General features: G+C 42.6%; 1 protein-coding gene across 1 annotated transcript in view; it reads right to left on the bottom strand.

Annotated features, from left to right (window-relative positions):
* Positions 1-22,335, bottom strand: part of LOC124787735 (phosphatidylinositide phosphatase SAC2) — a 391,111-nt gene that overhangs the window by 102,121 nt on the left and 266,655 nt on the right. The window contains exon 13 of the mRNA XM_047254587.1: positions 9,085-9,338. Coding sequence (XP_047110543.1) covers positions 9,085-9,338 — 254 coding nt within the window. The remainder of the gene's footprint in view (positions 1-9,084; positions 9,339-22,335) is intronic.

Genomic DNA, 22,335 nt, shown 5'->3' with positions numbered 1-22,335 from the left:
TGCAGCATTCCTGTCCAACATGTGCCGAAAATGAAGCACGCCCCTAGGTTGGTTGGTTGGTTTGTGGGATTAAAGGGACCAGACTGCTACGGTCATCGGTCCCTTTTTCCAAGTACTAAAAACGCCCACAGAGGATAAAAACGATTAACAGAATAGAGCACAGATGACACAGAACAAGAGAAACTGAGACAAAGACCAGACAAAACGAACTAAAATCACACAGAGTGTGACGGTGGTTGGCCGACCATAGAAATAAAAAAGGAAAAGCCAACCACTTAAAACACATTGAAAAATCAGGTTAAAACCAGAGGTCAAAGGCCAGAATCCACACAAAACAATAAGATAAAATAGAAAAACTTAGATTAACACTTAGATTAACACTTAGATTAAATGATAAAAACCCCCTGCCCGAATAAAACGTAAAACTAAGTCAGCCGTAGCAGAGTCATCTGTTAAAAGGGCAGGGAGCGTGTCAGGCAGTGCAAACGACTGCCTGAGCACAGCTAAAAGCGGGCACTCCAATAAAATATGGACCACAGATAAAAAGGAGCCACAGCGACATAGAGGCGCGTCCTCACAGCACAATAAGTGGCCGTGTGTAAGCCGAGTGTGCCCAATGCGCAGCCGGCAGAGGACAACAGACTCCTTGCGCGAGACCCGCATGGATGACCGTCACACAGTCGCCGTCACCTTGATTGGACGGAGTTTGTTGGGCATGGGCAGATTGTGACATTCAGCGTCCCAAACCGAAAGAACTGCATGGTGTAAGACTGCCCGCAAATCAGTCTCCGGGAGGCCAATCCCCAGAGATGAGTTACTAGTGGCCTCTTTCGCCAGGCGGTCAACATGTTCATTGCCCAGGATACCGGCATGACCGGGGTTCCACACAACGACCACAGAGCGGCCGCAATGGGCAAGAGAATGCAGGGACTCGTGGATAGCCATCACCAGACAAGAACGAGGGAAACACTGGTCGAGAGCTCGTAAACCGCTCAGGGAATCCCTACAGATGATGAAGGACTCACCTGAGCAGGAGCCGATATACTCTAGGGCACGAAAGATGGCAACCAGCTCAGCAGCGTAAACGCTGCAGTCATCCTGCAAGGAACGTTGTTCGGAATGGTCCCCTAGAGTTAGCGCATACCCAACACGACCAGCAACCATCGAACCGTCAGTGTAAACAATGCCAGAGCCCTGATACGTGCCCAGGACGGAATAAAAGCGGCGGCGGAAGGCCTCTGGAGGGACGGAGTCCTTCGGGCCCAGTGCCAAGTCGAGCCGAAGGCAAGGGCGAGGCACACACCATGGGGGCGTGCACAGAGGTGCCCGGAAAGGAGGTGGAACTGGGAAGAACCCAAGCCCAGAGAGGAGCTCTTTGACGCGTACGGCGATCAGACAACCCGACCGGGGCCGACGGTCCGGCAGATGGACGACTGACTGTGGGAACAGGACACGGTAATTTGGATGCCCGGGCAAGCTAAAAACATGGGCAGCATAAGCAGCCAGTAATTGTTGGCATCGTAACCGCAGTGGAGGGACACCTGCCTCCACTAGTATGCTGTCCACAGGGCTGGTGCGGAAAGCATCAGTAGCAAGGCGTATCCCACTGTGGAGAATTGGGTCCAGCACCCGCAACGCAGATGGGGAAGCTGAGCCATAATCCAGGCTCCCATAATCCAGACGAGACTGGATTAACGCCTGGTAGAGCCGGAACAGGGTAGATTGGTCGGCGCCCCAGCAGGTGTGGCTCAAACATCGCAGAGCATTGAGGTGCCGCCAACACGCCTGTTTGAGCTGCCAGATATGAGGCAGCCAAGTCAACCAGGCATCGAAAACCACCCCCAAAAACCTGTGTGATTCCACCACTGAAAGAAGTTCGCCGTTAAGAGAAAGCTGCGGCTCCGGGTGGACAGTACGTCGCCGGCAGAAATGCATAACACAGGTCTTGGCTGCGGAAAACTGGAACCCATGAGCTACAGCCCAAGACTGCGCCTTGCGGATAGCACCCTGTAGCTGACGTTCAACAGCTGCAATGCTAGCAGAGCTGTAGTAAAGGCAGAAGTCGTCAGCATACAGGGAAGCAGAGACAGAATTTCCCACGGCCGCAGCGAGCCTGTTAATGGCTATTAAAAACAGGCAGACACTTAAAACAGAACCCTGTGGCACGCCGTTCTCCTGGATGTGGGAGGAACTATATGAGGCTGCGACTTGCACGCGGAAGGTACGATACGATAGGAAATTGCGGATAAAGATCGGCAGAGGGCCCCGAAGACCCCATCCACGAAGCGTAGAAAGGATGTGATGACGCCATGTCGTATCTTACGCCTTCCTCATGTCGAAAAAGACAGCGACCAGGTGCTGACGGCGGGCAAAGGCAGTACGGATGGCCGACTCCAGGTTCACCAGATTGTCGGTGGCGGAGCGGCCTTTACGGAACCTACCCTGAGACGGAGCCAGAAGGCCCCGAGACTCCAGTACCCAATTCAAGCACCGGCTCACCATCTGTTTGAGAAGCTTGCAAAGAACGTTGGTGAGGCTAATGGGGCGATAGCTGTCCACCTCCAAAGGGCTCTTGCTCGGTTTCAAAACGGGGATGACAATGCTTTCCCGCCATTGCGACAGAAACTCACCCTCGACCCAGAGACGGTTGGAAAGGTCGAGGAGGCATCGCTTGCAGTCCACTGAAAGGTGTTTCAGCATCTGACAGTGGATGCGATCGGGCCCGGGAGCGGTATCAGGGCAAGCGGCAAGGGCACTGTGAAATTCCCACTCACTGAATGGAGCATTGTAGGATTCAGAAGTGTGGGTGCGAAAAGAAAGGCTCCGACGTTCCATCCGCTCTTTAATGGAGCGGAAGGCCTGGGGGTAATTCGCAGAAGCGGAACTCATAGCAAAATGCTCTGCTAAGCGGTTTGCAATGACATCGGAGTCAGTACAAACTGCTCCATTCATTGAGAGCGCAGGGACACTGGCAGGGGTCCGATAGCCGTAGACACGTCGAATCTTGGCCCAGACCTGTGATGGAGTGACATGGAGGCCAACGGTGGACACATACTGCTCCCAGCACTCCTTCTTGCCTTGGCGGATAAGGAGGCGGGCCCGCGCACGCAGCCGTTTGAAGGTGATAAGGTGGTCTATGGAGGGATGTTGCTTATGACGCTGGAGCGCCCGCCGGCAATCTTTAATCGCTTCAGCGATCTCAGGCGACCACCAAGGCACAGCCCTCCGCCGAGGGGACCCAGAAGAACGGGGAATGGCAGATTCGGCGGCAGTGACGATGCAGGTGGTGACCGATTGAACCACTGCATCAATGTCATCATGAGAGAGAGGCTCAATAGCGGCAGTGGAGGAAAACAAATCCCAGTCAGCCTTATTCATAGCCCATCTGCTGGGGCGCCCAGAAGAGTGACGTTGTGGCAGTGACAGAAGGATCAGAAAGTGGTCACTGTCACACAGGTCGTCATGCACACTCCATTGGACAGACGGTAAGAGGCGAGGGCTACAGATCAAAAGGTCGATGGCAGAGTACGTGCCATGCGCCACACTGAAGTGTGTGAAGGAACCATCATTTAAGAGTGAAAGATCGAGCTGTGCCAATAAATGCTCAATGGTGGCGCCTCGACCTGTTGCCACTGACCCACCCCACAGAGGGTTATGGGCGTTGAAGTCGCCCAGTAAGAAGAAAGGTGACAGCAATTGGGCTAGCAGTGCAGCCAGCTCATGCTGCGTGACATCACCATCCGGTGGAAGGTAAAGAGTGCAGACGGTAATAGCCTGTGGCGTCCACACCCTAACAGCGACAGCCTCTAAAGCTGTTTGTAGAGGGACAGACTCGCTGTGAAGAGAGTTAAGGACATAGATGCAGACGCCACCAGACACCCTTTCATAAGCTGCTCGGTTCTTATAATAACCCCAATAGCCTCGGAGGGCGGGGGTTCGCATCGCTGGAAACCAAGTTTCCTGAAGAGCAATGCAGAAGAAAGGGTGAAGGCTGATAAGCTGCCGGAGCTCAGCGAGATGGTGGAAGAAACCGCTGCAGTTCCACTGGAGGATGGTATTTTCCATGTCTGTGAAAGGCATGATGGGACTGGGAAGGCAGATTACGCCGCTGGGTCACCCGCTGCCTCCGATTGAGCACCTGTGCTAGTGCTATCCAGGGCGTCTGAGGGACCGGCGAGATCGAGGTCCTCAGCGGACACCAGAATCTCCATGGCGTCTGAGGGACCAGCGACATCGAGGTCCTCAGCGGACGCCAGAATCTCCACCTCGTCCTCAGATGCAGAGCTGGAAGGTTGCGGTGGGGTGGCTGCCACCGCGAGTTCCTTGGGCTTAGAGCTCTTCTTCTTGGATTTCTCACGCTGCTCCGTGGGTTTAACTGGCTGGGAGGGCTTCACCGATTCAGTCGCCGGGACTGAGGAGGATCGGGAAGCCCTTCGACCAGCTGATTGTGGGCACTTACGCCACTGTCGGTCGTCAGCCTTCCCACTGGTGGAAACCTGGGAAGGGAGGGACCCAAGGGACCCCTTGCGAGCATGAGAAGCCGAAGAAGTTAGACACTTCTCCGGCTTAGAAGCAGGGACGGACGTCCCTGAAGGGGGGGGGGGGGGGGGGGGGGATGGTGTTGCTCCTGAGGTAGGTGGCACAGGAGCAACCCGGTGGGTGGAGCCCCCCATTGGCAAGGGGACAGGAGGAGTTGTACCACTCATCGATCCGGCTGGAAGTCGCGAAACTGATGGGGCGAGCACAGGTGTTGTAGCAGCGGCGTAGGAAGATGTCACTCTCACGGGATGTAATCGGTCGTATTTCCTTTTGGCCTCAGTATAAGTCAGTCGGTCCAGGGTCTTATATTCCATGATTTTGCGTTCTTTCTGGAAGATTCTGCAGTCTGGCGAGCAAGGTGAATGGTGCTCCCCGCAGTTGACACAGATGGGAGGCGGGGCACATGGAGTATCGGGATGAGATGGGCGTCCGCAATCTCGACATGTGACGCTGGAAGTGCAGCGGGAAGACATATGGCCGAACTTCCAGCACTTGAAGCACCGCATCGGGGGAGGAATATAGGGCCTGACGTCACATCGGTAGACCATCACCTTGACCTTTTCCGGTAACGTATCACCCTTGAAGGCCAAGATGAAGGCACCGGTAGCTATCTGATTTTCCTTCGGACCCCGATGAACGCGCTGGACGAAATGTACACCTCTGCGCTCTAAGTTGGCGCGCAGCTCATCATCAGACTGAAAAAGATGGTCCTTGTGGTAAATAACTCCCTGGACCATATTTAAACTCTTATGCGGTGTGATCGTAACAGCAACATCCCCCAACTTGTCACAAGCAAGTAACCGTCGTGACTGGGCAGAGGACGCCGTTTGTATCAGGACCGATCCAGAGCGCATTTTGGACAAGCCCTCCACCTCCCCAAACTTGTCCTCTAAATGCTCAACGAAGAACTGAGGCTTTGTGGAGAGAAAAGACTCCCCATCAGCTCTCGTACAAACTAAGAATCGGGGCAAATAACTGCTACTGCCATCCTGAGATTTACGTTCCTCCCACGGTGAGGCCAGGGAGGGGAACGTTTTCGGATCGTACTTCTGAGCGTTAAAGTGAGCCTGAGAACGCTTAGAGACTGCTGGTGGTTGGCCACCAGCGAGAGACGATGTACCACGCTTCATTGCGGGTCATCCGCCCTGATGCCACCTACTCCGACCAAGGGCCCTCCCCACGGGCGCCACCCAGCCACAGCAAAGGCCACCTGGCAGGATGGCCGTTGCCGGGAGTCCCGATACCCCAGGAGGATAGGCATCTACTCCTTGGCATATGTGGGGAGTTAACGGCACAGGCATCAGTAGAGCGATCCCTGTGTTATCAGGAGGCTACAACCAACAGGGTACATGGCGGCCCCACCACAACGGACTGGCTACCGCGCTGGATGTTCGGTAACATGTGGTCCATGGTCACCGTCAGTGCAGAAAGAGGTACTGCACAGTGCAAGGTGTAATCTGCACGCAGGAATGTAGTCATGCCCAAGAGATGGAGAGCGGGCAGGACTGCAATTCAGCAGCGAATAAGCTGGCGAAAGGTCTGATCGCAAGATGGACACAATGCACCAAGTAAGGCGCCCTTCCCCAATCGGCTCGCTCTTCGGAAAATTCTGAGAGATGGAGGTCAAACCCAACAGGGGACCATCACAGAAGGCCGAAAAGTTTGAGACTCCTTTTAGTCGCCTCTTACGACAGGCAGGAATACCACGGGCCTATTCTTACCCCCGAATCCACAGGGGGGGGGGGGGGGGGGGGAGTACGCCCCTATCACATCTGTTGATTAAGAACATTCTTTTTCAGCGTATAAATTGATTCTGACTGACAAGCGCCACAGTTTTTCACTGGAAAACCTAGAAAAGATTTTGGTTATTTATTGTGAAGCCAACTATGGTCAGGATATGTGAAACTACGAATGTATTAATTAAACCATTGCCACATCTTTTTTACAGAGATCTTTATTTTGCAGGAACTCAAAAATATTTGGAGTTATGTTCAACATTAATGTTTTAGATTGCTGTGCTCTGTAACTGTGTAAATATTCATTCTCCTTGTTTTAATGACTAATAAGATGTTCATACTGTCAACACTGTGTATTTTAATTTATTTTTATTTTCTCTGCATCATTTTTATTAGAGCCTATTTTAGGTTTTATATGGCCTAAATGAACTACTTTTTTATGACCTAAAAATCCGTGATCTAGTCATAATGTTCTCGCTGATCAGTGTATATATGCAACAAAGTTTCTTTCACCTTCAGTCTCTGCTAACAAAGAAGGAATAAGCAGTGGTTTGTGAAATATGTGAACAACTGGCAGATACAGCAATGACCACAGAACAAGCTTTGTAAATAAAGGTGAAACGCATTTGTAGTAAAATGCTTTTTAATTAATTGCAGTGAGCTTACAACAGGAAAACAAATAATAATCGAGTTTACTTATGCCAGGTGTTCAAGTACGAAATGAGGATTTTTTTGTCTAAAAAAACATGTTAAATTCAGAAGAATTATCAATAGTGTTTTATTCAAAGTACACTTCATCATTTATTATACATTTTTCCCATATTTTCAGCAATTTGTGAGTACCACACCAGTAAAAATTTTCCCTTTTGCTGCCAATCATTCATCAAGCCATTTTTTCACATCTCTGTATCAACCAAAGCACTGTGTGTAACCCATCGATGCAAACAATTCATAATCAGAAGCAGTGAAGTCTGGTGGATAAGCCGCATATGGTAGAACTTCCCAACTGAGTGCTTCCAATGTGTCGCAAACCGGTTTTGCGGTATGTGAAAGAGCAATGTCATGAAGAAAAGTGACTGTGTTACCTCTTTTTTTACTGTCGCCTTTTTTCAAGCAGTGAACAGTTCAGATTGGTTAACTGTTGTTAGTAATGTTTAGTATTAACTGTTTCCCCAGGTTTTAACAGCTTATAACAGACCAAGCCGCTTTGGTCCCACCAAACACAGAGCATTGTCTTTCTGCCAAAGCGATTCACACCTGCTGTCAATTTGGGTTGTGTGCCTGGGTCTACCCATGATTTTTTGCACTTGGTATTCTCACACTAAATCCACTTGTCTTCCCCTGTAACAACATGATGCAAAAATAACTTCCTTTTATACCAAGGGAGCAAAATCTCACAGGTTTTTGCACTTTTCCATTTGCCTGTCATTCAATTCATATGGTACCCACCTAACGGTCTTCTGAATCTTCCCATCTCTTGTAACAGACTGGAAACAGCTTGTTGACTAAAGCCTAACTGTTTGGCGAGTTGATTTTGTGTTTGCAAATCATCTTCATCCAACAACACCTTCATATTTTTTGGCAGTTTTCCATGTTCCTTGCTTGCAACATCGAAGTCATCATTTCTGAAATGCTGAAACCATCATTCACACACATCTTACGATGGAGCATATACACCATAAGCTTCTCAAAGTAATCGATATAATACAGCAGCAGTTTTCTTCAAATGAAAACAAATAATTAATGCTGTCTATGAATGCTCTTTGTTTGGTATAAATTTCGATATATTTAACAACGCAGCACTATGCACACGCTTTTCCAATTTATAACTCATGTACATCTGACACTTGTTGATGACACAACAAAACGGTGCAGTGTCAAAACTTTATAGCATAAACTGCATTGGTGTAACAGCTGTTGTCCAAAATCCGCATTTCATAGTTGTACACTTGGTAGCTAGTCACTGTTTTGACATAAAATTTCACGGATTTTCTATATAGAAGAAGTCAACATTCAACAAAATAAATTATTTTAGCTATTTTCTTTGTCAACATGTGACTTGCTGACACTTAAAATTTTGTGAATATTTAATTCTTCATTAAACTCTGTAAATATAATGATGACAATAATATGTAAAAAGTTATTAATTATTGTTCATTCATATAAGGGCCAGTGACAAGCAAGTTTGTGAATCAGTTTTGTAGTACACACTGAGTCAGTTTTGCAGCAGATTTTGATTCAGTTTTGGAGCAGACTTTGAGTCAGTTTTGACATTTTATTTCATAATGGGACCACACAAGTTTTATGTGGCAAGAAAGATGGTGTTTCATTGCCTAGTTGATAAAAGTACCTGACCCTTCACTCATGTGAATATCAAAGAACATCACAATGAGTCAAAAGGAACAAGATAAGTATTTTGAAATTCTACATATTCCTCCAGTCTTGAAAGTATGTGCTAAACTAACTGTACATAATTAATGGAACTTTCCAGAGTTTTATTTAGTTACTGATGGAATGGTAGCCAGAAGTACACAACCAACTCATCCAGTGTGGTGAAGCAATGTAAAGTTTAATCTACGTCACATTCTAGTTGTTATTCCAGTGACATGTGATGTGTGACAGACAACAGTTTACAAGTTATCATAATAACAGTTAGTCAAAAGCCAGCATCTGTTGAAGTTCCAGCTCCTTCACTTAAACTAAGGTGAATTGTTCCCTTTCTCACACACATGAAAATATTTGATCAATCTGTCGGCATCCCTTAAACTACTGTATGAAGTCCTGAAAAATCTGAACATTCATTACTTACCTATCATTTCTTCATCAGTACGAATTCCAACAGCCATGTTGTTAAAAAATCGCAGATTAGTTGAACGAAACATATGGAAGTACCCCGGACTATTTGCAACCACGTAGTGAATACGCAGACAATAATGACTGGTACGGGCAGTGTGCTTGAATAGAGGTACGGACTGCTGTTCCACAGGTCCACATTCTACCATGTGAATGTCCTCTAACAGCACCCTTTGGTACTTCATTACTCTGTCTAACTGGTCATCATAACTGCAACACAAAGAACAACATATTTGTAGATGTGTTGTACACTAGTTTATGTGAGCAGGGTCATCAAAATAATATTTTAAGTTGTGCTGATAACAAAAGTATAACTTACTATTCACAAACTATGCATATATGTGTGGTATTTGGATGAAACATTTTAAAATATTTCCTTCTAATGAGACAAGTGAATATTGCAAAGTAGTTCTTGTGTGTTCGTTAAGAAACTATGCTCGCAGAGAAAGACGAGATCCATGTGACTGATATTTAGTTTCATTCATTACCAGTGACACATTTTGTAGTTGTGAAAGCAAAAAATTGTTTATGTGAAAGTTGGACCCTTTCTTCCTACAAAATTTTGAGGGTTCCACCCCGCTCAACTAAACAAGTGACCATACTGTTGTGGCTGTCTACTCTTAGACGTTTATGATAAAAAAAATTTTACACGCCAGTTTGCCTGTGATTATGTCGCAACATGTGATTGTGTGAATTTTGGATCTATGGGAAAGATTCAGATTGTTACAACAGATAGCAGTAGCAGAACAACACTAAGAGAAAGTTTATGTTGGGACAACAGGAGAAATATCCAACGAAATAAAAACTATTAGGCAAAACAAGTTTGAATGTGAGATGGCGAGTTATAATTCACATTACTTGGTTTATCTGTGCACCAAATTTAACACATTTTAAAAGATTTGTTTGGTCTGCTTTGAAACAATGGGAAGAGTGAAACAAGTTGATAATATTTCTAGAAATGGCAATATCGGGTGAAATCAAAAAAGTAAATGAAATTACAACTTCTCTACCAATTAAGGCAAATAAATCACTACATAAGTTAATTTTTGAAAGAGTTCCAGATGACAGAAAGAAATTGGAAATTCTTTTACAGTTTTCCGGCTTCACTTTTCAAATAAAAGCTGACAAACTTGAAGCTAAGAATAAAATGTGCTAAAAACAGTCTTGATTGGATAGATATTGTATTTAAACTGGTGATGGGTTTCGATCTATTGTGTTTAGATCATGATCTAAGTACAATAGACAAACTGGTCACTAGTTTAAGCACAAAATTTATGCGATCATGACTGTTTTTAGCAAATTTTATTCATACACCTGAGATCACTGTTTCTCAAGAACAATGTTCCAGAAAATATTTGAAGCTAAGAAGTCATTTAATGAGGAGTCATTTTCAGAAGGGGGACCGGGAGCAATCTGTAATATATTTTGTATACAAAATGGAATGAAAAATGAAATGACTACTAAAATTTATTATCGATAATCTGATATCGACATAACTGTGTTGAAAACTACATTTAATGTGAAGAAGGTGGTGGTGATACTGATAAAGAAGAGGACACAATCCAAATGAGTTGCAATAAAATTCTGAGTTTACTGGAGAAGAAGATGAAAAGAGATTCTGATTCAGAAACAGGTGATTAAAAGAAGCACAGTTCTTACCACATTCACAGGTTCCATGAGAATTTGCTGTGTTGTTTTATGATGCTGAGGGTGCTCTTAAGACATTTAGAAACAGTGACTGATATCGAGTTAAAAAGTGGATCACAGACTTAACGAAAACAGTATTTTAATGGGTTGGAACCAACTGCAAATACTTTTTTTCTTTTTTGCACAAAAAGGTTGAAGGTTTGGCTAAACTTTTTATACAGAGTGAGAAGGGTCTTATAGGCTGCACTGAACGAAGGTCTCCAAGAGAAATTTAATGTGAAGTCAAGTCCTGCAGAGATCCACAAACAGCCATCTCGATGGAAGAAGAAATGCAATGAGCCTCTTCAACGATATTTTCTTGTAATGAAAGACATTGCCAGCCATGCTGTCATTGATAATCCAGTATGTGATTAATGGAATAAAAGATGATTTATGCACAAAACTTCTACACTGCAGTACTGGAAATGTGCAACAGTTTATGAAAAAAATAAGGCACTACAAAACAGCTAAGGAGTCTTGTAACTAAATTTTCCTTGAGACATTTAAGTCTAGTCTTCAGCTTCCAACATTATTGTAGCTAAGGAGTCAATGCCAAAAAGAAACAACACAAATTGCAGCAACGAAAATTTCAGAAATTTTATGAGCACAGACAAGAAGGAGCAGTTGGAGGTTGTAAGATTCCTTGGGGTTTTATAAATTTTATATTTTACTGGGACTCTGCAGTAGGCAGTAATAATTTGCTGCCTTAAGCAGTGCTGTAGAATACCATAACACCAAGTAGGAAGTGTTTGGTGGGTGGATTGGGCAGGTCTTGCACCTTGGACTTTCACATGTTTATGATCCTTGTGGCAAGGGGTTGGGATTGGGAATGGCATAGGGATAGATTAGGATGTTGTAGAGGTTGGGTGGATGACGGAACACCAGTTTAGGAGGGATGGGAAGTATCTTGGGTAGGACGTCCCTCATTTCAGGGCATGATGATGGGAAATCAAAGCCCTTATGAAAGATGCAGTTCAGTTGTTCCAGTCCGGTGTGGTAATGGGTGACAAAGGGGACAATTCTTTGTGGTTGGTTTTTGGGGTGGCAGGAGGATTGGGGGTGTGAGGGGAAATGGCATGGAAGATCTGTTTGCGGACTAGGTCTTGGGGATAGTGCCTGTCTGTGAAGGCCTTGGTAAGACCTTCAGCATACTGATTGAGAGAGTTCTTGTCACTGCAGATATGCCATCCCCAGGTGGCCTTGCTGTATGGGAGGGATTTTTTTGTGTGAATGGGATGACAGCTGTTGAAATGCATGAACTGTTGGTGGGTAGTGGGTTTAATGTGGACAGATGTGTAGATGGCACCTTTAAAGAGGAGGAGGTCAACATCCAGGAAGGTGGCATGCTAGGTTGAGGAGGGCCTTGCGAAGTGAGTGGGAGAAAAAATGTTGTGGTTGTGAAGGAAAGAGTGTTCTGTCAACCACCCAACCTTCACAACATTCTAGTCCATCCCTAAGACACTCCCAACCCCAACTCCTTGCTACAAGGATCATATCCCTGTGAAGACCTAGGTGCAAGACAACTACCAACCAGCTGTCCACCAGAATAAATGGCCACTGCCAAATTGTGGCCAAGAGCAGAGTAGGCAACCCAGTGGCACAACATGCAGCTGAACATAACACTTGATTTCTATGGCTGCTTCACTATCTGAACCATCTGGAGCCTTCCCTCTGCCACCAGCTTTTCCACCAAACAGTTTCTGCCCCCTTTGTACTATCATCTCCTCCCCATTCTCGTTTCACCCTCTTTATTCAACACCATCTGCCAACGCATCTTTCCCCCCCTCCTCATTTTTCGCTCCTGTTTCCCCCACCTCCCTGCCCCACTATCTCCTGATGCTGCTCCTGTTAGCATTTTAGTCCTTGCCAGACCGCCAGACAGCATTCGTCTATCTCCCCGCCTGTACACCCTTCCTCTCTCCCAGCCTCTCCAAATTGCTGCTTGCTTCTCATGTGATAGTTGCATTCCAGCATGAGATGCCAGTCATATATGCATGAGGTGTGTTTGCTTGTGTGTACGACTGGTTTGTGTATTTCTCTTTTGCCTATGAAGGCTGTGGCCAAAAGCTTTATGGAAGTGCCTTATAATTGTGCCTGTCTGCAGCTTAACTTGTCTTCTTTATTAAATATTAGTTACTGAAGTTCACTTTTGGCTCAGTAAATATAAGGAGCAGACTATTGGTCATCAGAGCTTTAATACAACAATGCTATCAGTGGTTGCTTGTGTACTGTTATACCAATGTGATAGCCTATAGACTTTTGACTTACAAGAGCAGTAATCAAAAACAAAATGAATATATTATTTTTACATACAAAAACTGAAATATTTAACTAGATTTAAATTTTATAATTAATGGTTTAACATTGTGAGGTTTGTATATTTGGGGGGAGGGGGGGGGGGGGGCAGCACAGAAATAAAAGAGGAAAAAATGTTGAAGCAATGGGCACTGAACCCATGTCCATGAATTGCCACTCAGTCCATAAGACCACTCAGCCACCATACCATTACAATGAGACCTCCTCAAAAATTGCTCATACTTAGTTCATAAATTTTTAGAGAGCATTTTACCTTTTCATATGGCCCACTTCAGCAAAATATTCTAAGAACCTGAAAATGGCATCAACCTCCAATACTCACCTAGTTTTATTTTATCTATAATTCTTGTCAACAGAATCAACAACCTTTTATAAATCAACAAACATCTTTTGATTTCAGTAATCAGAAATTTGCCTGTAGTTGTCTACATCTCGTTTAATGCCTTTTACATAGTGGGTTTAACAAGGCCACCTGCTACTCTTCTGGGGGCTTTCCTTTTTCCCAAGTTTTCTCAAACATTAATTTTACCTAATTTTTTAAGTTTGGTATGGACCATTTCAAAAGTTCTTGTATAACTGTCTTCTCCAGTAGCTTTATAAGGGTTTAATGGCTTCTTCGATATTTGGGGGTAAATCTTCTAGATTTTCGTGAGTGTTTTGGTATTCAAGCTTATGGTTGGTTCTGAACAATTAAGAAGCTGATCAAAATAATCTGCAAGTATTTCAAAGTTTTCAGTGTTACATAAGCCAAATCGTTAAGTCCCATTCCGAGCCCTTCTGTTATTACATTTACATTTGGAGTACATCTGCCTAACTCTTTAAATCTCAATTTCTCCTCCAGAGATCAAATGGAAAATGGTGCCTGCAGCAAATCATCTACAGAAAACACTTTCATGCCAAATTTCCCCGTTTAATAAGCCTATAGCATCCCTGACTTAAAGAAACAACTGAAGGAGTTGAAGACAAATAAAATCACCAGTCCCAGATGTGATCCCAATTCAGTTTTACAAAGAGAGCTCTATGGCACTGGCTCATTACTTAGTTTGCATTTATCAGGAATCTCTCGCCTAGGGCAAAGTCCCAAGTGACTTGAAAAAGTGCAGGTGATGCCTGTATACAAGAAGGGTAAAAAAATAGACCTGTTGAATTACAAACCAATATTCTTAATGTTGATTTGTTGCAGATTTCATGAACATATTCCGAGTTTGAATACAATAAACTTCCTTGAAACTGAGAAGCTTCTGTCCATGAATCAGCATGGTTTTAGCAAGCATTGCTTGTGCAAAGCTCAACTTGCCTTTTCTTGCATGATATACTGCAAACTATGGATAAAGGGCAGCAGGAAGATTCCAAATTTCTAGATTTCTGAAAAGCATTTGACACCATGCCCCATTACAGACTGTCAACAAAGATAAAAGCCTATGGAACTGGTTTCCACATACGTGAGTGGCTTGAAGACTTCTTAAGTAATTGTCCTCAATAGCGAGTTCTCATCAGAGACAAGGTTATTGTCAGAAGTACACCAGAGGGGTGTCATACGACCACTATTGTTGTCTATATGTATAAATTATCTCATGGACAGGGTAGCCAGCAACCTGCAGTTGTTCACTGATAATGCTGCGTACAGAAAGGTGTCAAAGTTGAGTGACTGAAGGAGGATACAATATGACTCAGACAAAATTTCTAGGTAGTATGACAAATGGCAACTGGCTCTTAATGTAAAAAAATTTAGGTTAATGCTGGTGAGTAGGAAAAACAAACCCTTAATGTTCAGAAATAGCATTAGTAGCGTCCTGCTTGACACAGTCATGTCATTTAAATATCTGGGCACAATGTTGAAAATAAATATGAAATGGAACAACCTTGTGAGGATTGCAGTACCGAAAGCAAATGGTCAACTTCAGTTTATTGAGAGAATTTTGAGAAAGTGTGGTTCATTTGTTAAGGAGATTGAATATAGGACTCTGTTGTGATCTATTCTTGAGTACTGTTCAAGTGTTTAGGATCTGCACCAAATCAGATTAAAAAAACAAACTTCAAAGCTGGTAGATTTGTTTCTGGTATGTTCAAATAACATGCAAGTATTATGGAGATGCTATGGGGACTCAAAAGGGAATCCCATGAGGGAAGGCGACATTCTTTTGAAGGAAGGTTATTGAGAAAATTTAGACCAGTTTTCGAAACTGACTGCACAACGATTCTACTGTTGCCAATCTAGATTTCACATAAGGACCATGAAGATAAGATATGAGAAATTAGGGCTCATGCGGAGGCATAGAAATGGTTGTTTCCCCCTCACTCTATTTGTGAGTGGAACAGGAAAGGAAGCGATTAGCAGTGGTACAGAATAGCCTCTCCCATGCACTGTACAATGGCTTGCAGAGTATGCTTGTAGATGTAGATGCAGACAGCCTTTTCACTTACAAGGATAGTAATCATAACTTAATTGAATATATTACTTTTATGTATATAAACTGAACTGTTTAAATATATTTAAATTTAATAATTAATAGTTTAACATTGCAAGGAGTAAAAATGGGGGGGGGGGGGTTGGTAATACTGGGAATCAAACCCAAGTCCACAAATTACCTTTATGATGCATTAGACCATTTGGCCACCGAGATGTCACAAGTCTCAGCACCTGCACAATACGCTACACACAATTTTAAAGAAAAATACTGACCTTGTGCCATCTCACAACAGCATACACAGTTGAAACTAGACAGTTGTGTCCCTTCTCTGCGGTAATTGTAGCATAGCTGACCATTATGTCAGCACTAGGTACTGGATTCTAGTTATCATGGGGAGAGCACTACAAAATGCATTTTTGTCTGTTTTATTTGCATATCAGTGTACATTTGAAGAGCAATGGCGTAATTTTAGTGTGATTTCTGTCTTGCATTTGAAGCAAAATAACATACTTTCAGTGCAATATTTACAGTGTGCTGTACCACATTGGCACTTGATAACCATCCACCACTAAATACCACTACAAATAAACCAGTAAACTCAGTAGCCAATGAATATTGTTAAATCATCAGAAATGAGAGAAGGGCTACAAAAGTTTACAATGTAGGAAAGAGATTTTGGCTGCACACCAATCATGCCAGTCAGTGACAGGATGACCTCAGAGCCCATTCTTATGTGACAGTTGGCTTTACCATACTCTCGAATTTTATTAACTTTTTGAGATGAATCATTTTAGTCAATTAAATTATTACTGTTTTACAGTGTTTGCTAATAAACACATTGTAATAGCATCCTAGGACTGACTTCAAGTAAATTAGTTGTCCACACGCCCACTTTTGATCATAGGTAGCCTGCTTGCATCTTCCAAAGAATCCAATGTGTTATAAGAACTGCTTCGAGGCACAACAGCTAAGACAGAAATTCACAGATAACAGGTAAGAGGAAATCCTATGCAACAATTCATTAAGATAATCCAGGAAAGAATAGCTTGACCCACCCATTCTCGCGTATGAACGCTTGACCAGTTACACTGTGTCTCACCTACACAGCTTTCTAAGGAATCATGGCTAAACAGAGAAACTTTTAAAGTGGTTTGGAATAAAGGGGATTTTGCAGGTGGCATCTCTCTCTCTCTCTCTCTCGTGTGTGTGTGTGTGTGTGTGTGTGTGTGTGTGTGTGTGTGTGTGTGTGTGTGTGTGTGTGTGTGTGGTGGGGAGGGGGGGGGGGGGGGGGGATAACACAAGCAATGCACCTGCTATCCCTACGCCATGAACATGCAGTGAAAAGACTTATTTTATTTAAAAAATCTATGGTTAAGGATAGGAGGTGAAATTTGATACTACATGCATCAGAAAGAGAAGGTGGAAGTGAATAGTGAATTAAATGCGACTGAAAGCTTGGGATTGCGAGTAGCAACATCAAGCTAGTAATTAAAGTGTGCCGTGAAACGTAATAAGTTTGCATCATGGAAAATTCAAATTGTGTTCAAGAATTATGAATATTTCACAAGTGAAACATAATGAATGATCATCAAGAAGACAACACGAGGAAGAAAAACAGAACAGCACCAGGCAGGATGAGGACTGCCACATTCCCCTGAACAAGCATCACTGCACACAGGGAGCAGTGGGATGCAGTCAGTCACAGCAGAAGAGACTACAAATAACGACACCATCAGGAGATCAATGAAGCTTACCTAAAGTAGACTGAAGTTCACATTAGACATAAGGAGGCATAAATAATAATTCTGTAATACATGTATAAAGGTATGCTGCTTAAGAGTAGTAGGACAAGCCAAAAAGTGAGAATGAGTAACTTAATGAAATGTACAAATCATGGCTCAAGAAAGTGTAGATTCAGGTGAAAATATTAATAATTTAAACTCACTAGCAGAATGTAATGAAGAATATAAATGTGGAATCAATAATTTAACAGAAAATGAGGAGAAAGAAATGTTAAAGAAACTGTAGAAGCAACAGAAAATATTGCTGAAGCAAGTACTTAGGTTGTTAGTAATAGGGAAATAACTAATAAAAATAAAATAGTGAATTTTCTTCAAGGGCTATATTTGCAAAATGAAATTCATGAGAAAAAGAGAGATTAGCCTCAGTTGACCAAAATAAGAGTGAATTTGCTAATATGAGATATATTAATGAGGCAACTAACAATAAAATAGAAGAATATTCTATGAAAACTAACAGTAAATTAGAAGAAAGTACCATCAAAATATGTAAAATTAACAACAAATTAATAGAATTTACTAGGTACACTGACAAGAAGTTTGATGAAATAATGGAAACCATAGAAGACAGCCACAAAGAGACTATGAAAATTCTTGATAATGCTATGAAGTATGTACTAATGTCCACTTTTGCAGTGATATCCATTATTAACATATTCTCGGGTTTCAAGCTGCATCAAGTGGTTAACTGCCCATGATTTTTCTGCAGAGATCTCATCTGCCATTGTCAAGTGGTTGGCTGTCATGTGAAGACCACTGCTGTGCTTATATAGCCACCCCGTCACCAGTGACATCACTGGTGCTCAGTCCCATACCACGTATGGTAATGTTTTGGTGGCGCGACTGCTGCGCCACCTCAACTTCCCAAGCACGGAATCCCAGGCTGTACTCAGCTGCATATTGCTTCATTTATTACACTATCCCAGAAGCTGTTAGTCCACTTAATAATAGGTAGGTACATGAAGATTGTGTAGATTTTTATGTCTCTTAAAAAGTCAGCTAATCTTCCCTGTCATTGAGCCACAAAATGCTAAAACCATAATATTCTTTGTGTCCTAAGAGGCTTCCTACTTTCATGGCTTTGATGAAACTGCCTGCAAAATTTGTTTGTTATTGTAACCATTTTACTTGAAAACTTTATGTAAGGGGTACAGTTACTTTGATGGGTTTTTGCCATCTGAGATGGTTTCAGCTCGACGCATCAAGGTTTCTGTGCTGGGTGGTGGAAACTGATGGAGTGCAGATACCGATCCACGTGGATGGGCTTGCAGTAAATATTGTGACCAAGAAACTTATTGTATTTCTGGCAAGGATGTCCAGGAACATCGAGGAACTGTTCTCCATCATTAGCTTATGTGATTGTGGATATTGTTGATGTGTTGCAGGAACTGTCGCAGCTTGTCATGTTCATGAGGCCATACGATGAAGGTATCATTGAAGCACTGAGAAAAACAAGGAGGCCATGTCCAAGGTGATGTCCTAGAAATGCTCCATAAAGAGGTTTACTTCAACTGGAACTAATGGCCTCCTCAGCCCGACACCACTCATCTGGCTGAAACATTCTCCATCATGTAAAAAATACGTCACAGTATGTTTAAATAAATCCATGAAGACGGTGTTAGTAAGAACCTCCTCGCTCAGGCACCCACACCACCCAAGTTCTACAGTCTACCAAACACGCATAAAAATGTTACACTATTAAAGCCTATAGCAAGCACCATCGGATCACTGACCTGTAGACTTGCAAAGTATTTGGACAGCCTCAGCTTGACGAATGTTGGACAATACAAAGATTAAACGTCTGCATCTTGTGAAGGAAACAATATGGTGAGTTTTGATGTGGTGTCCCTATTCACATGTGTCCCAGCTCTTTGGCAACACCATCATGAATTTATTTAAACAACCCTGACACCATCATATGTTTTACATGGTGGAGAATATTTCAACCAGATTGAAGATGCTGTGATGGGGAGCCCATTAGCTTCATTTGTAGCCAACCTCTTTATGGAGCATTTCTAGGACATCACCTTGGACACAGCTCCTGCAAAGCTTAGTTGTTTTTCACATTACATTGATGATACTTTCATCATATGGCCTCATGGAAATAAAAAGCTGGAAGAGTTACTGGTACACATCAACAACATCCACAATCACATAAGCTAATGATGGAAGTAGAGGAGGACAGTTCCTTGATGTTCCTGGACATCCTTGTCCACCGGAAATGCACTTAGTGTCTTGGTCACAACATTTACTGGAAGCCCACCCACATGGATCAGTATCTGCATACCACCAAATACCACCACCCAGCACGGAAACCTCGGTACATCGAGCTGAAACCATCTCAGATGGTGAAAATCCATCAGGGAACTGTATTTTCAAGTCAAATGGTTACAACAACAGACAAATTTTGCAAGCAGTTTCATCTAAGCCATGAAAGCAAAACACCTCATAGGACCCAAAGAATATTATGTTTTTAGCATTTTGTGGCTCAATAACGCAGAAGATGAGCTAGCTTTCGACGAGAGACAAAACCTACACAATATTCAGGTCCCCAGCAAAGATCTGGAAGCTAATAAAGCCTGTGAAAGATGACGTAGGCCTCAGAATACCTGGAATGTACAAAATACCATGTGGGTGTCAGCAGATTCATGTCAGTAAGGCTGACCATGCTATTGAACAGACTGACCATGCTATTGAACAGTGCCATGTAGAATATAAAAGGTGTTTTGGAAAATAGAGACCAAATTGCAATCAACAAGACTTCCATTATTAAACAGACCAATAGCTTCTTGGATAGTGTAACAAAGAAGCAAAAGAGATCAAAATATCAGGCAAACACCCTCAATAAAGATGGTGGTTTGCAGCTGAGTATAGCCTGGGATCCTGTACTTGGGGAGTTGAGGTGGGCGCATCAGTCGTGTCACCAAAACATTACCATATGTGGTATGGGACTGAGCACCAATGATGTCACTCATGACAGGGTGACTATATAAGTACGGCAGTGGTCTCCATGTGATAGCCAACCACTCAACAATGGCAGAGGTGATCTCTGCCGAAAGCTTATGGGCATCAACCACTTGACACAGCTTGAAATGCAAGAATATTTTACTCTATGAGGTGTAGGTCAGCAAGCAGAGTGAATGCGATTGAAACCCTTCAGGTAGAACCTAATAAAAATATTGGTGAAAATGAGAATACTATTAATACCTTGGAAGTTACTGTCAGTGGTGTAAACAATAAGTTAGTCCCAGATGAGCAGGTTCTGTTAGTTCTCAATGTTACAATAGATTCAGGTGTAAAATTTGTGTCAACCCAAGCTATCTGTAAACGGAGATTCTGTTCAGAAATTTACTGCTGTAAGTAAAACAAAGGAGGTGGTTGTGCAGGTAAATGGTATTCAGCATGAGACCTGTGATTTTACTAACATACACCCAGAACTTTCTTCAGGCAAAGAACAAATTAAGTTCAGAGTAAAGAAGTAAGGCTGAAGTAAATAACAATAATAACAATAATAATAATAATAATAGTAGTAGTAGTAGTGGAAATGTTGACAATGATGGTCACGATTTGAAATCTGACAGTTTTTACAAGTTTACTACAAAGAAAAAAGTAAGTTGTCACAGAGCATATATTGCACCCATTGTTATTTTCCCCAGCACAAATCTATGCGACCTCTATTACTGTTCTTGTTGGAGCCATTTTTCTGTTGCCCTCTCCTAGATTTTTATAGTATGTACCATTAGTTTTATCTCTTTATAATTAATACAATCCTGAATATCACCATTCTCCTAGAATAAGGGGATTACTGTCATGTTTCTCCAGTCAGCTGAAATTCTTTCTTCCTGAAATAATTGTTGCATTAAGTACCAGGGCATAGACAACTCTTCTTCATTTTCTTTTCTTTCACAGATGCTACCAATTCTTCTCTGGTTATGCCTGCTATCGTGTTCTAGAAGGGAACACCATTGTCAAAGGCCGATCTTGGATTTTGCTAATAGATGTGATGTTAAAAATATTGCTCGCATCTTTTCTTGATACTGTTTTCCTCTGCGAGCAGGATTCCTCCCTCATTCTTTATTTGCCTGGTATGGATAAAATCTTTTTGCTGTTTTGTCTCGTGTTCTAGCTGTTCTAGAAATCTTGGACCCATTTTAACTGTCTCTAGTTTCTCATAAATCTTATTCCATGCAAGTACCTTTGCTTTTGTCACAGCCCTTTTAGCAGTTTTATTTGCCAGATCTACAGTTAGCTAACATGTTTAATTATGAATAAGAAATTACAAAAGAAAGATTATCACATGGATCATATTGGACCACGTCAAATGACTCACAAAGGATATAACCACAGTCTAAGTATTATAGATACATTTACAAAATTTATCTGACTGTATCCTGCAAAGACTACAAAATCCCCAGAAGCAATTACAGAAAACTACTTCCAGAAATCCTGCCCAAGTAGTTATTGATAGAAGGACTTGCTTTACTTCTCAAGAATTCAAGGAGTATTGCAGGACACAAGGAATTGGCCATATTTTAATGATTCCCTAGACCCAATTGACAGACAGATCTGATCAATTTTGCTTTGGCTACAATCATTACTAAGCTTAGTACTGACAACCTTACAAAATGGTAAAAAATGTAAATACTCTTTGAACTTTTGATAGGAGGTAAGGTGCACACAGAGATTGATCTTTTCATCATAAAATTATTACAGTAAGAAATTAGTAATTGATTTGAAGAAAAAACACAATGAACAGTGATAAGATGTTAAATTACATATCAGTAAGGTGGAAGAAGAAAACATTGCCAACTTTAACCGATATATGAAGAAAGCGTACAAGTACAAAGTTGGTGATCTTGTAGTGATAAAACAAACAAAAACTGGAGCAAAACTGAAGAACTTTCGTCCCTGGAAAGTTACTGAAGTTAAAACAAATGACACCTACTGTGTGTGCTGACAAGGTGGTAACCATGAGGGTCTCAGGACAACACCAAC

The sequence above is a fragment of the Schistocerca piceifrons genome, chromosome 3 (genome assembly GCF_021461385.2).
Source record: "Schistocerca piceifrons isolate TAMUIC-IGC-003096 chromosome 3, iqSchPice1.1, whole genome shotgun sequence".
NCBI classification, from domain to species: domain Eukaryota; kingdom Metazoa; phylum Arthropoda; class Insecta; order Orthoptera; family Acrididae; genus Schistocerca; species Schistocerca piceifrons.
The sequence above is the reverse complement of the archived record's forward strand: the minus strand, read 5'-3'. Positions and strand labels throughout refer to the sequence as shown.